Below are 14,653 nucleotides of genomic sequence, written 5' to 3'. Positions count from 1 at the left end.
ATCAATGTACATCATTTCATCGCGTTTCTCGACTTTTTGTTTTATGGTGTTAGTCGATGTGTGCACTGAACGGCTCACATGTTCCGTTCGATGGCACATAGTCTGGTTGATCAGCAGTTCCGAACATATGAAGACATCAAAAAATGGCTTGATTACGTGGATTACGTGGATATTAATCACGTGGGAGATTAATTACGTGGATAGTCAAAAGATGAGGACTATTATCGCAACGGTATTCGAGCTCTGCCAGAAAGATGGGCAAAAGTTGTAGCTAGCGATGGGCAATACTTTGAATGAGTCATTTGTAACAATTTTTTCACAATAAAGTTGCGTTTTCATACAAAAAAACAGCTATAACCAAATAATTGGCATTTTACGGAATATTACTTTTCATGACGTGACTCCTGTCCGTCTTGATGAAGCACAGTTTTCTTCAGTTATATTATCATTGTTTATTTTGTTTGGAATATTCTTGCTTCCCATATATGTGTGCTTGAAATCACCTAAATCAAGTTACAAATTGATCGATGCGGAGGCCGACGCTTCAGAGTGCCGTTAAAACGTTTTCAAGATCTTTACGCGGCGGAAAGAGGTCTTCTAAGAATATGGCTCGTGGTCGCAAGTATAAAAGACCCAAGCGGCAAAGAAGACGCCGACGCGTTCAAAATCGCTCAACAAGACTGATAGTCAAACGATCAGTTGATTTCAACCACAGATGGTATTACAATATCAAATTGAGCGTCTTGAACTCGGCTTTCCGTAAGACATTTGACGAGTTTAAAGTAATCAACATAACCGTTCGTTATCTACCGAACGATGCCCAAACTGAAACAGGCTTAATGGTCTTTGTTCTACTTGACCGTGAAGGATTTGGTTCATTCGGAACAGCCGCAGCTAAATCATGGTTTTTCCGACACTCGCAGCAATGCCTGGGTCTAGAGTTGGTCCAAGATATCGACCAATGACGCAAAGATGACGTCCTACAGAACCTTCAGCTAGAGACTGGTTTCGACACAGTGACAATCCTACTTTATGCACTGCCTACGTTTGTAATAATGGCAAAGAGAACGATGTGCTCGGTGGAAATTTCCAAATAACAGCAACTTTGTTTGGCACGTGGCTTGTATTATAATGCAACTATATCCCATGCTTTAGAAGCACATGGTGTTGCATTTCCTCCACTATCCAACAGAAATAATAGACATATCCCTAATAAACATCTGCAGCAATGGAAAGATTAAATATCAAGGAAATACTATATCTTCTCCGACATAATATTTTTACGTTTAATAAATGCTGAAGTAATTCAGTCGACAAGCACGTTTAAAATATTATATATATATTATTCTGCCAGGGATAGCGTATCGATATGAACGACAACAAAGTGGAAGAATTATTGTTTGCTGGATCAAGTAGAAAATGAATAGTTATCGAAAGGTGGCGGCAGCTACGAACGACGAGATGACTCGTCGTTCCCGGTTGAAAGGTTAAAATAGGAAGCGGAAACGATACGTTACGACGGCCCCCGTCGCCAACGTTGGCTCGGGGGGCAGACGGATCTAACGCGACGGCGACGAGTCACGACTGGTTTTATTTTCTTGTTTTAAACACTAACACACCACCGATTTTCTAAGACGACCTTACACGACTCTCTACCGCATCTTATTGAATACAGTCGAACGAGGAAATCCGTGGCTTCCGCGGTTTCTTTTAAGGGGTAGGAGGAGAGTTTTGGCTCTCTGAGGATGGTTTACCCCTTCCACTGTGATATCGCAACAGTCTTCGAACCGCCATCAAACGTTTACATATTAAAATTCTATTTTCTCGTTACAGCCATTCGGCTATTGTCAATTTAATAAACTGTAGCCAGTTGAAACAATTATTTACAAAATCGTAATGTTTAAATTCCTTGAAACAGAAACAAGTGAAATTCATGGCTAAAGAGAGCATGCCTTTTTAGGACGACTCATCCTATAGCGAAAGAACGCGTCTCTCGAATTATACATTGCAGTATAGGAAGAACTTCCCTTAATACTTCGAGATTGATGCAACTGCGAAAGAAATCACAGGGCAAGGGGTGAAGTACAAATGCAGATGCATGGGGGTAAAATAATGACATCGATGAACGAACACGGAAGAAGGAGAGCTGGAGGTAACAAGCACCGCGAAATCATCCTGGCCTCCCCTGGACGTGGGGATTGGCTGTCGAGGGGGTTCTCGGGGGAGGAGTCAACAACGAGAGTCGATCTTAACAAAATACTCGCTGAATTTTGATATTCCTGTATCGTATCTTTCTCGCTCTCGCAGTACACACTTCTGTGTTCCTGTATCTGTCCTCCGCGTGTGTGTGTATGTTTAGTATGTAGGTCTGTTCCTGTGTGCACGTGTGTGCGCTTGTATACGTGTCTCGTGTGTTTGCGTGTGTGTACGTGTGCGTATATACCGTACGTATATACAAAAACGTATATGCACCTATACATAGATAACGTATCTCTTTCCAAGTTGTACGTTTATTTTACACATAAAGTCGGCTGTTCGTCGGATAAACGGAATCATGCTACTATTCGTTCAATGTACAGAGAATGCCGACGGGCACCGGACGTCGCGTCACGCACGTTTAGGATCTCCTCGCGATCGCTAGACTGCGGATCCTTGCGCGAATTTAACCGCGGCAACTGTGAAAATCAGAATAAGGGAAGCACATAATCCATTGGCAGTAAATTCTTGTCTTTGAACGCGTTCGATTGTATCTTAAAAGTGCGAAGGATTCTCCTATTTAATTACAATACGTCCGCGAAATAACTTCGAAGAGCACGGATACATTTGGCGAGCTGCGAAAAATACGCATAGGAAGAGAATCGAAATAAGATTTTACGAAGACTGACTAAACGCGAGAAACGAAAATTTTCCAAAAAGATCCCCTGACTGTACAAAGTTCCGCAGTCTAAGCATAAAGAGAAACATGGTCCTCGGAGGACTCTGAAAACCGAACGTCGCCGGTGCCCGTCGGCCGCGCTCGAGAAAAAGAGTACGTGTCGCAGTAGCGAATCGAATAATCAGAATAACCAGAATAATAATAATAATAATTAGAATTAGAATAATAATAATTAGAATAATAAGAATAAGAATAATAATTAATTAGAATAATGACAATAATAATACTAAGGACAATAATAACGATAAACCTCTTATTCGTGATCTCTGTTTCTATACAAGTGCACAAATATTTACAGAAACAATGTAACGGCGGACACACGGGTTTGGGTGTCGTTGAGCGTGTTCCGTAGACTTCCCGCCGCGTTTTTTTTTTTTTTAGTTAACCCCTTCCTCGTTTCACGCGTCTCCCAATCCCAATTAGCACGAGCCCGACCGGTCTCACCTGGACAGGACAACGGCCTCGGGACGCCATTTTGGCACATCGGTTACCATTCAAATTGGCACAACGTCCCGAGACGGAGTCGACGATTTCGCTAATTCGATCGCGGCCGAGCCTTCCTCTCTTTATCGTTCGGTTGGACTGTAAGCGACACCGAGTACATTTCGCGAGACACACTATTCTTCTCCAACCGCGCGCACCGTCTTTTCCGCGCCGGGAACAAATACTGACACAGACGTCAAGATCCAGACCGAGAATTTTCGAGTAAGCTAGGAGAGGAACGGTCCTCCTGCTTCGCCGTTGATCGCGGTGCCCTACCTACATAACGGAGACTTCCGATCGCCAGGACAATGGTTCAAAACTTCGTGGAGAAGTAATAGTAATCTCAAGAAAGTTACACTTTTATCCGAAAGTAGCTTTTCGAACGCCATAAACGAGTAACTTCTGCATTCTAACAGCGAATAAATGGCAAATGGCAAGCGCGACGAACAATTTCAAACGAATATCAAGATGGCGGGCACTCTGACGACCAACGGCGACCCAGACGGACCGGAAGAAGTTCGTAGTAGCCTCCGGAGGGGATAGGTCAGAAAATCCTGGAGCCACGAGACCTGTATCTCGGCGGGTTCGACCCGCTAAACACCGTTGATTATTGCTAGTCGTAAACAAGTGGAAAATGAGCGGAAACGATCGTCCGTTCGTTTGGCCGAGGAAGATACACCGGATCGGCCGGTTCCGTCACCGTTCTCTCGAGAAGTCTGTGGATTCGCGGATTCGCACCACACGAGCCTAAAGTCTATCGTATTTAACGAGGTCTACGGGCTGAAAGGGGGGGAGAGGCGTTAGAGGGTGTACGACACACTTGACTAAACAAACACGAGATAGAGAAATAGATAGAGAGAGACAGAGGGGAGGGACGGGGGAGGGGGGGGGTGTGGGGAGAGACGAAGGATAGAAAGAGACAGCGGGGGTGTCTACGACGAACGATGAAGAGGATGGTTTCATGGGAATTCCGTGATCACGAGGAACGCGGTCACGTCGAATTCCTTTCCGGTTTGGAACGCGGCGAACAGGAGCTCGTGCCGGGTCCTCAAGTTCCTAGACGTTTCGAGAACGCTCCTGATCGCCCTAGGTGGCTGGGTGGTTCGGTATTCGCTCGCGGCCGTGTTGTCCGGCAGGAAGTCGGTGAGTTGCTGAAAGAAGGCCGATCTCTTTCAGGATTCATCTTTGGGAAACGTTTGTGTATCTTACGCGGAGCTGCGGCGGTTTTCCCTTGGGATCGGATATCGTTCGCGAGTTAAAACTAATGTCCCGAGCCAGCCTTGAGCCAGAGAACTCGGCGACGGAGGTGCCGAGGCTCGAGGTGGACTCGCGGAGCGAGATCCTGTGGGTCGTGTAGAGCGCGATCGTGACCGTCTACAGGATTCGACTCCAAGGTTGTGGGGCGCTCGTGTTTTCCGAGGCCCGGTCGAGGAACGAAGTGTCGCGACGCGACGGGAGCTGGTGCTCGTGGACGCTGAGACGTCGGCGACGATCCTCGAAGAACATCTGATGGCAACGACGAATGCAACACGGAAGACTACGCCGAAACCAGCGGTACTTGGAGTACGATAGTCTGGCAACGAGTGTTTTGGTACGCGCGCGTGTACGAAACGTAATATTGTATAACAGGCACCAGATAGAAGAACGAGTCCTTTGAGGAGCCTCGGGTTAGCCTTTGGAGCTTGCTCCTTTCATTTCCGCTGTGCTACTGGCCCTCTCCACGCCTCGCGGCAATATCCACGAGGTTGCTAGACCCGGTCCGCGGGGCAGCTGGACCTGGTTTCAAAGGATGGCTCGCGCTCGGAAGCTGGCTTCTCTCGTTAATCTATCCAGGACGCGGGGACCCATTGCGGCTCCCTCTCCAAGGAGTTGATCTCCGTCAGCAGATCGTTGTACGCTCGATCCGTGTCGGTGTTTATGATGATCATGTCGAACAGGTGGCCGTACTTGTCCTCCATCTCCCGCGCCTTCTCGATGATGTCCTTCAGCTCCTCCTCCTTGAAGCTCTCGTTATTCTTGATCCTTTTCTGCCGGAGCTTCTCCAGGCTCGGCGGCGCGACGAACACCACGTAGGGCTTCAGATCCGAGTTACGGAGGATCTTCAGGCTCTGCGGGTGCAGGTTTAGAACACAGATTTTCCCAGAGTTCACCACGGTCCGTATCGCCTCCACTGACGTGCCGTAGTACGCCTTCTCGTATTCACCGTGCTCGACGAACTTCCGTCCGAGGATGTCCGACTCGAACTGAGACCGCGAGATGAAGTGGTAGTCCTGTCCGTCTACTTCCGAGTCCTTCCGGGGACGACTCGTGTCTGAAATAAACGACACTTGGTAACGTGGCGTAGCGAGGATACCGCAAACTGGTAAATTATTTATCAAGAAAACCGCACATAGTACTTGCTGATATTGAACATTATTAAATACCGAGGTTCCGGACGAAAATTTAGTAAACCGAACCTGCAGATAGCTGTGTTAAGCTCTTGCACTGCAACGTTATACTTAACCTATGCTTATGCTGAATATAATTGTTAATCCATATCAGACTTTGAATCTTTTCTTATCAATGCTCGAAGGTGAAAATCAATGAAGCCATACAAGAAACAAAAGTTGTCTGATTCTATCAGGGAAATTATGATGGACGAGAAAGTGTCGACCGGCGCAGTTGTGAAATAGATTGTAGCGCAAAGGGTGTAACGTACAGAAACTGAGGGGTTGAACGTTGGCATTGTGGTTCAGTATAAACAACGCGGTCCCGAGGTAGTAATTTTAACTCTTCATGAGAAAATAGCGCGACAAATACCTAAATACGCTCAACCTAATCCCTCGTTAGCGTGTTTACCACGGTCTCGGCTTGTTCAGCAATATCGATCAACGAAATCGCGTGCATCCCTTGCAAAGTCTCGAGGAACGCGTCTCTAGGGTGATTTGTATGGGTTTGAACGGCTTACGAGGAATTGCCGCTGCAAAACGCTCACTGTCCTGCATCAGTCTCTGTCTCAGCTCGTGTCTGCCAATGTTCGGTGGCCCGATTAGGACGATAGGTCTCTTGTGGTTCGCCCTGGGGTAGTACAACGCGACTTCCTCGTACGTTAACACCTCCTCGCTGTCGTAATCTAAACGGAACGCGTAAACGAGAGACATTAGTAGACCGCAGACATTAGCTACCGTTACCAGCTCGTTATCGCTCCCCGATATCTACCGTCGATGGCAGTCGTTGCGTAATGGGGATAACCGTCGTCGTTGTAATTCGCTCCGAATTTATTTCGCTTCTTCTTCTTCGGGTTCTTCCGAGCGCAGAGCAGCGTGCTGGACTTCTTCGAGCTGCGCACGGTCGACTTGTCGCCGGCGATCGTCTGCTTCATCGACTCTCGTCTAAGCAAACCAGGCAAAGGTCAAGCAAAATGTCAAGGACAGTTAATTCAGGCTGGCGCCGTACGATCGATCGGCTTACTGGTTCTGGAAGGCTTTGCTGGGGATGAGACCAGCCAGGGTTTGATCCTCCTCGCCTTCCCTGTACGCCTGCCACCAGTTTGGATCCTCCTGAGAGATCACGTGCAGCACGTCGCCCTTCTGGAAGCTGACGCCCAATTCTCGACAGGGTATGTAAGGGTCCTCTTCGGGATCGTAATCGAAGTGCGCTCGTATGTGCTGTACCTGCAATTAACGCAACCTTGGTTAGCTTAAGGACGACTAGATATTTAGATTAGGGTTAAGATTAAGGTAGTATATCTCCTAAATTACTGAATAAAGATTTATTTAATACGTCTCTCTAGCAAGAGAACGTTTAGCTACCTGGCTGTTGTCGTCTCTTCGACTCGACAGGTTGTTCCAGTGACTCGAGGGTGCTGGCAACACTAAGAAAGTCAGACTGCCCTGCATCCCCGCTAGGATATCGCAAACCTCGTTCACGCTTTTCCCGCGCATCTCGACGCCGTTCACCTCAAGAACCTCGTCGCCTTCGTGAAGAAGACCGGACTTGTCCGCAGCTCCACCTCGTACCACGCGACCTACGATCATCGTTCGATTAGAAACCGCTGCCAATTCGAGTTGTCGAATGTTTTAATTTAACAGAAGTTACCTATAATGACAGCATCGCCCTCGTTTCTAACGGTAGCACCCAAGGGTTCGTTCGTCTTCTCGATCCGGATGACTTTAATATTATCCACCGCCCTGGATCCACCTCTCCAGCTGGACGTAGGGCTGGGAGGTCCGCTGGGCGACGAGGACGACGGGCTCTGCTTCCTCTGCTGGCCGTCGACGTAGGAGACGATCGAGTCGTGCGCGAGAAGAAGCGCCTCCATGTCGTAGCTGGTCAGGATTCCGTTCAGCTCCTCGACGGCCGTTATCGTTTCCGCTCCGCCGACACCTGTTGCTGTCGACGACGACTGCCACTTCTCCAGAATCTCCACGCACTAAAACAACAATTCGCCGTAACGAGCTCGTTACTTCAGAGGCCGCGGTTTGACTAGACGAGGGACAAATGGCCGTGAGGGACACGCGAGGAACACGGCTGCCTCGTCAACCGTCGAGACAATCGGTGCGTGGCTGCTTGCACTTTACCAACCAGTAGCTCGTTAATAGTGGCCTGTAAATAGGTTGTCGCGGCAACCAATAATTTGTTATCTATTATTGAGGTAGAAGAGTTAAACTGAACTACCATGAGTCAATTAACCATTAACCAGTCATATTATTATACAATTTTTTAAATATTAGATATATCTCGAGACGAATAAAATAAATAATGTAAGAATCAAATAAATAGAACGGATAAAGCAAATATTGTTGAATACTAATCTTATGAAAATGGCGAAATGTTATTAGATTTAATTACGCATGAAATTTAGATTTAATAAACATAGAAAAGTGCATATATAACGACGTTCAATCGCTACAGGTTCTTAAAGTGTTATGGGAACAGTGGAAAATAGCCCGTCGACCATTTGTCTTTCTTTTTCGACCATTTAATTTACGCACATCCCGGGCTAATGTGGACGCGTCCTCCGTGTGATGCTTCAAAACTTTGTTGGATCGCAGCTTGCTCTTCAAGGCGTGATGGGTGGCCAGAGCGGAAGCGAATCGGTTCTGGACCAGTAGGGTTCGGACAGCTTCGAGTTCCGCTTCCACGCCGGGCCCCGAGATCCCCAGAGCACCGGAAATGCTGCGCAGCTGGAGCTGTAACCTCTCCAGGGTCGCCACCACCTCTCCGTACGCTGAAACGTGGTCACACAAATTATTCGGACATTCCCAACAGGAGTCTAACCAGAACCCTTAATTCAACGTCCCTATGCGACGTTCTATTTTACTTGTAATTTTCATTAATTAGCTTCGCAACTGCCGGAAACCCTCCACTTCGAAGTGTTTTCGCCGACGTCATTGTAATAATTAGAACACCGATCTAGGCTGACACGATTTTGGATCCTCTGCTCGAGTGGATCGTGCCTGGGAAAGCAATTACTCGGAAGAGCTACGAGATTCGACAAGATTTCGGTTCCAGTGCAAGATGGCGGCACCCTTGGAAACCCTCAGCGCAACGATCCCATGAATCTCGAGAGCGAAACGTGAAAAAGGGCCGACAATCGAGTTATGTAGATGCAAGAAGGGTCTTATAGTTGCCCTAATAGGGCAACGAGTGTCGTTAGCCCGCCATCGAGTCAAGAGGCACCGACGACGAGGGCGGTGTATAATACACCGTCTCAAGAAAAGATGATCTCCTTAAGAGGCGGGCCAGATAAAATTCGGTGAAAAATGTCCCGACTAGGCTCCGCAGCCAGATAAACATGCATTTCGTCGTCTATATTCCAACCGAATCCGACTCTCTATCTTCGAAGAGCGGAGGAACGATCTCTAGCTACGAGGGCTGCAACGATGGCCGCCATCTTGAGAGCTCTGGCGCCTGGCGTATCCGATGGCGCCTACAATTATCTAAAAGCCGGACACGATTTTTATGTATCCTAATCTGTACGAGACAGTATCCTTGTGCGCGAGTTTCCTTAAAAACTAAATTAATTTTTCACTAAAAAATTCAAATCGAATTTTACTAAATTATTATAGATTATGTTTGTAATATTTAACCAAGCAACGTCAGAGTCGAACTTTAAGTTTTTAAATCTGTTCAGCTAGTTAGCTGGAGCCGAGTTTTGGCAGATTTTTGATAAATTTGACGCGAGCGATGGGACTTACTGAGGGGTCTGGGAGGTTCCTCAACGTCCTGCACCGTTTTCGCGAAGACATGGCTGGGTCTGGCGACGGTGGTCACCTCGTCCTGCGAGTAAGCAGGATTCTCCTGGCCCGCGAGACTTGTCGCGTGGCTCTCCAACGCCTGGAGCTTCGTCGATTCTCGTAAAGATCGATTGAGGGTCTCCTGCCTCTCTTCCTCATCCTTCCGTTTCCGTAGCTGCTCCTATAATCAGATCATTGATTTACGGTCTTTCTGGCGACATCGCGGGCGGGGGCCAGATCCGACAATTTCCTGGGACTGCGGACTTCTTAATTTGATCTTCCATCGGGCTGCGATGCGGAACATCTCATCGGTGCTCAAGGAAGAGAAAGGGAGAAACAGAGATAGAGAGTGAGAGAGAGAGAGAGATAGACATTCATAGAGAAATATAGGGGGGACAGAGACACCGATGGGGAACATTTAATTAGCTTACCTCGTAGCCAAACGATTTATGTAATTTCGCCGAGATAATCGGGCCACGAACATCGATTGGATATATTGGAACATGTTCACGCGGAAACTGAGAACAAGTTTATTTCGGGAATCAGGTTGGCGAACCCGGAATATTAGAAAACTTTCCGATAAATTGTTGGTAACACGATCCTATTTTTAGTTCGCTTTTATGCAACTGTATCAGGGGGGTGAATCGTCCCTTGGCAAAGCCGCAGAATTTTCTCGCGAGCGTCTTTAACCCTCGTCTGTTAGAGCGAATTTTTTATACTCCTGTATTTTTTAATAATTAGTACAGCTCTCCTTAGGAATCTAAAAAAAGTAGGTAAACTAATTAGGAAAACTAATAATAAGATAATAGTAATAATAATAATAATAATAATGATGATAATAATAACTCCTTTCAGAAATTCAAAAAGAAAGTACGATAAGATAACGGTAATAATAATAAAAATTATAATAATGATGATGCTGACAGCAACATTTTCGTTCAGAATATTTCTATATACAAGATCACGGTCCCGTTTGAGCCTAATTATGGGATTTTGCGTGAATGGTCAACCACCATACTACGAGGGTTAAAAAGCGGGTGAAAGAAGATTTGCAAAAGGCCCGTATTAAAATATTAAAAAAAAAGGCCCGTTCTACAAAATATTAAACTAGGAGCGAAGGAAGTACGAATAACCGAAATGCGCCTTCCCGATAAAAATTCTGCAACTTCACCGGAGGGTAACATCCATCCCCCGAAGTCTATTGTCGAAGAAGAAAGCGGATTACGTTTCGGGCGAGTGACTCGACGAATTCCAAGGTTTCTTCCTAGATTTCCGGGTTTCCGAACCTGGCGGGTTCGGAGGCGAATCGACCGACGTATCGAACTGGTCACGACCTGGCCGACACACAATTGGGCATTATGCTCGCCGTAGGGCACATGTAGCTGGCAATAGCATGAGAAACGAGCGTTGCACCGATCGCGTCCTTGGACCTCGCGTTTACCTACCTCGTTTCCCACGCATCTTGTGGCCGGCACGCTCGGCGAAACAGGCAGAACAAGGCAGAACAAGGCAGTACAGACACCGGCAACAACGACGAGACAGAACCGTAAGGGCGTGAACGGCGAATGGGGGCGGCGCACAGTGCGACCGTCGTTGGACAAAATTAAAAACTAGTCGCCGCGTCGTGGGTATTCAAAATTATGTGCACGACGTGTTAAAATGTCTGAATGATCAAAAATTGAGCCATGGATTAATTTCAAGCTACCTCTTCGAGGGAATATTAGGCAGTTGGTTCGCGAAGCAGCTTGTTTGCAAATTATTATATGAACGATGAGTCTCTTTACGAAGCGATCGTTATAGAAAACAATTGCCAGGGAATATTATATCATTTAACAAAATATGTAGCCATAACCGATCTCGAACCCACACGTGCGAAACGATCGCTACGAATACGCTACGAAATTATACAATCTCTCATATAAATTGTTGTATCTTTGCATTTCCTTCGGCAAGTTATTAAGGCACTTCGACCAAAAATCGTTTAGCTTATGATTTTTACTCTTATACACGACGCACTGTGCGACGGCGAACATCTATGGCGGAGCGTGAGATGCGCTCTATCTAACATCAAGCAAGCAAACTCGCCGATCGGCGACGCTCGCCGGATCGGGGCGAAGCGGATTGCGAGCCCCGCGAAAATTGAATCGATCCGTTCTATCTGCGGCAATAAATTCAACCGGGAATCGGCGCGATATCGCGCCACGGCCGAACCACCGATTCGCGATCGACGCCCACCGGCCGATAAAGGCCCCGGAAAAATGCTCGCGCGAGAACGCGCCGCCCGGCCGATTTATGTAACACGGCCGGGCAGAAATACTTGGACGAAGCCCCGCGGTCACTCTCGCTGCAGCCGGGGTAAGGCTTCGCCGAGCGTCACCTCATACCGATTCGATGGATTTCCTGCGACTACGGCTGGGAATCGCCCCGGCGACGGAATCAGAGCTCTCTGCACTTGAATCCACGGTCTGGGGAAGCTCGTACAGAAAAGGGGATCAACGAGTGGCTGACTATGCTATTCCGTGCGACCGATCAAATATTTTCACCGACCGGCGTCGTTATTTTTAATAGCTGTCGAACGGGAGCATTGTTCAACGCCAAGAGAACCCGCTCTGAGAATTTTTCAAGCAGTAACTCGACGACGTGTCGTTTTTCGTTTTAATTTAGTGTTCGAGGTCAAGTCGTTCTCTTAAATTATCAGCAGACCGCGAATTTTTCGTGCGAAATAAACATTTTGCAAGACGGTGGTAAGAAATAGAAATTCAGTCGAAGTAAGGCACATTTATTCCATACGGTTTTAGCTTTGAAATTGTAGGAATTGTTACTGAGAAAATAGAAAAAAGTTAAAGCTGCTGTCTAGATGAATAGTTATAACAGACTTAATACTAATACCGTATAAAAATTTATAAAGGCAGACTAAATATATATAAACATGTCTGGAAAGTCTCATCGAGATATAACATTTGATTGTTTCTAAAAATCTTCCAAAAATTCTCCCTCCATCTAGAACAACAATATACTGTTTCGAGCACCTTGATCATTGTTTTGGAAATCGTCAATAGGAATGCATGAATATAAAGAACACGCAGCACGGAGAAAACTTAATATCCAAAGAATACATAAATAACACTAAAAAAGACGATCAGATGGGGTCTGAACGTTTCAACAATGCCTTCCGCCGAAGGACTCTTATTAATCCCAATCTGCGCGAAATCATGCAAGAAATCTTGGTTTGCAACGTTTCCGCGTTCGCGTAAAGAAGAACGCTTCCTGCCTGCAAATCGCTTGCAGAAATGAACCACCTGCGAGCAGAAGAAATTCCTCGATAGGCAAATTCCAATGGTTCCCGAAGACGCAGCGGAAGAAAATCAAACGATTTGCTCCGCGGCTGAAGAAGCGCATCTCGGGTCGTTCGACGAATCGTCGGACACCCTGTAGAGCAAGGTGGCAAGAAGAGGGTCCCTCGTCTATGGCAACGTGGCGGTCGGTGGGCATTAACAAGTTGCGTTCCACGCCAGGGACCCGGAGTGATGCGACTGGTATCATCGTAACGACGGGATGATCGCTCGTTATCGTTCACGGCAGATGATTTCGGGGGGTCTGTTTCTCTGGACGGTGTTACGGGGGTCTGTTTCACTCGACGGTGTTACGGGGTGCCGCGTAGAAAAAAATGCGGTTTCCCGGTAACAGGGGCCCGGGGAAAAGCGAGGTCATGGTCGTGGAAGGGGAAACGAAACAGGCCCGACCAACTGAGTCACCCGACGACGGTCTACGCACCTATCGAAAAACGCCGTAACGTTACACTCGGAGCCTTGTAATCTTAGACCATTGTGCACGGGGGTTCTTTACATTCCAGACCACACTTGACTTAAGGCGGCTGGCGCGAAAGGATTTTAAAAGCGTGTCCGACGCGGGTTGTTCTGCTTCTGGCATTTCTCACGGAGAAACACCGTGGCTTGGAACTGGACGGTTTCTAATCGGCCACTTTCGACTGCGATACCATGCCGTGGCTTCGACTCCTTCGCCACAAAGAAGATTAGGGTGGGTCCTGAAAGGGCTGTTTCACCTGTTCAGTTTGAATTTGATTTCTTTTGTCGAGTCTTGGTTGGATCGGATATAAAAAATTAGAGCTTAATCTTGATTTTAAATATTATAAGGAATTCATTTAATATTAGACCATTTTTAATAGTAAGAAAATTGTTATTTATTGCTACCTCGTTTTTATTCAGAGTTTGATCATTCGTTGAACTAAAATTACCTTTATGTCTTGCTAAAAGCCAAGTTAATTGCTTCCAATGAGAGCTTTGTTGCACGAGAGCTTTATTACAGTTACCAAAGCAACGTCTACGTAACAGATTAATCCCTTGTGCTCTGATAACTAGACTGCGGATTTTATGCATTTATGGCAAAAATGGGCGAATTAAATACAAAACGAGAAGACATTAGAGGAATGTAAAAATCTTGTTGTACTATATTTAATGTGTTAAAAATATGGAAAGGAAAAATTCATTTTTATATAACTCTTATTTAGAGCAATTGATGAAGGTAATATTGCGTAAAGATCCCCAGTCTAACGATAATAAATCATATTATGTCATGGAGATTTCATACAAGATCCACTAAACGCGAATGTTATTAATCGAAACAAAAGTTTATCACCGAAATTTAAAGTCAACGATCGGATTCGAGAAACAAAAATTCTCTGATATTATCAATCAAATCATGCACTGCCGATCGATGCATTTTATGATTACGCTCGAAATGACGTTCACGTTCAGAATGTCAGGAGAAACAACAATTGAGCCGTTCAGTGCACACATCGATTAACTCCATAAAACAAAAAGTCGAGAAACGCGATGAAATGATGTACATTGATTTTTAAAATTCCTGTTATAACATAGATTCACATATATAATGTAGAATGAATAAATACAGATATAGCTTTCATTTAACGTATAATTTAATGTATAAAATTAATATTATTTAATGTATAAAATTAACAAGAAAGAATAGCTAAAAA

General features: G+C 45.9%; 1 protein-coding gene across 1 annotated transcript; it reads right to left on the bottom strand.

The window, feature by feature from the left end:
- Window positions 1-4,287: 4,287 nt before the first annotated feature.
- LOC144475105 (protein PALS1-like) lies at window positions 4,288-9,940 on the bottom strand. The gene is made up of 9 exons (XM_078190684.1): window positions 9,881-9,940; window positions 9,598-9,817; window positions 8,392-8,627; window positions 7,496-7,829; window positions 7,210-7,424; window positions 6,869-7,071; window positions 6,617-6,789; window positions 6,366-6,530; window positions 4,288-5,729 (listed from the first exon to the last, which is right to left on the bottom strand). Exons 1-9 carry the CDS (start codon window positions 9,938-9,940, stop codon window positions 5,239-5,241), a joined length of 2,097 nt encoding a protein of 698 aa, XP_078046810.1. The 3' UTR covers window positions 4,288-5,238.
- Window positions 9,941-14,653: the final 4,713 nt, after the last annotated feature.

This window comes from Augochlora pura, chromosome 9 (genome assembly GCF_028453695.1).
Source record: "Augochlora pura isolate Apur16 chromosome 9, APUR_v2.2.1, whole genome shotgun sequence".
Lineage (NCBI taxonomy): Eukaryota > Metazoa > Arthropoda > Insecta > Hymenoptera > Halictidae > Augochlora > Augochlora pura.
The sequence above is the reverse complement of the archived record's forward strand: the minus strand, read 5'-3'. Positions and strand labels throughout refer to the sequence as shown.

Coding starts and splice junctions, on each gene's coding strand:
- LOC144475105 (XM_078190684.1), bottom strand. CDS start 9,940: ATGTTCCGCATCGCAGCCCGATGGAAGATCAAATTAAGAAGTCCGCAG. Junction 8,628..9,597: donor GGAACCTCCCAGACCCCTCA/GTAAGTCCCATC, acceptor ACCACGTTTCAG/CGTACGGAGAGGTGGTGGCG. Junction 7,072..7,209: donor GAAGAGACGACAACAGCCAG/GTAGCTAAACGT, acceptor CGTTAATTGCAG/GTACAGCACATACGAGCGCA.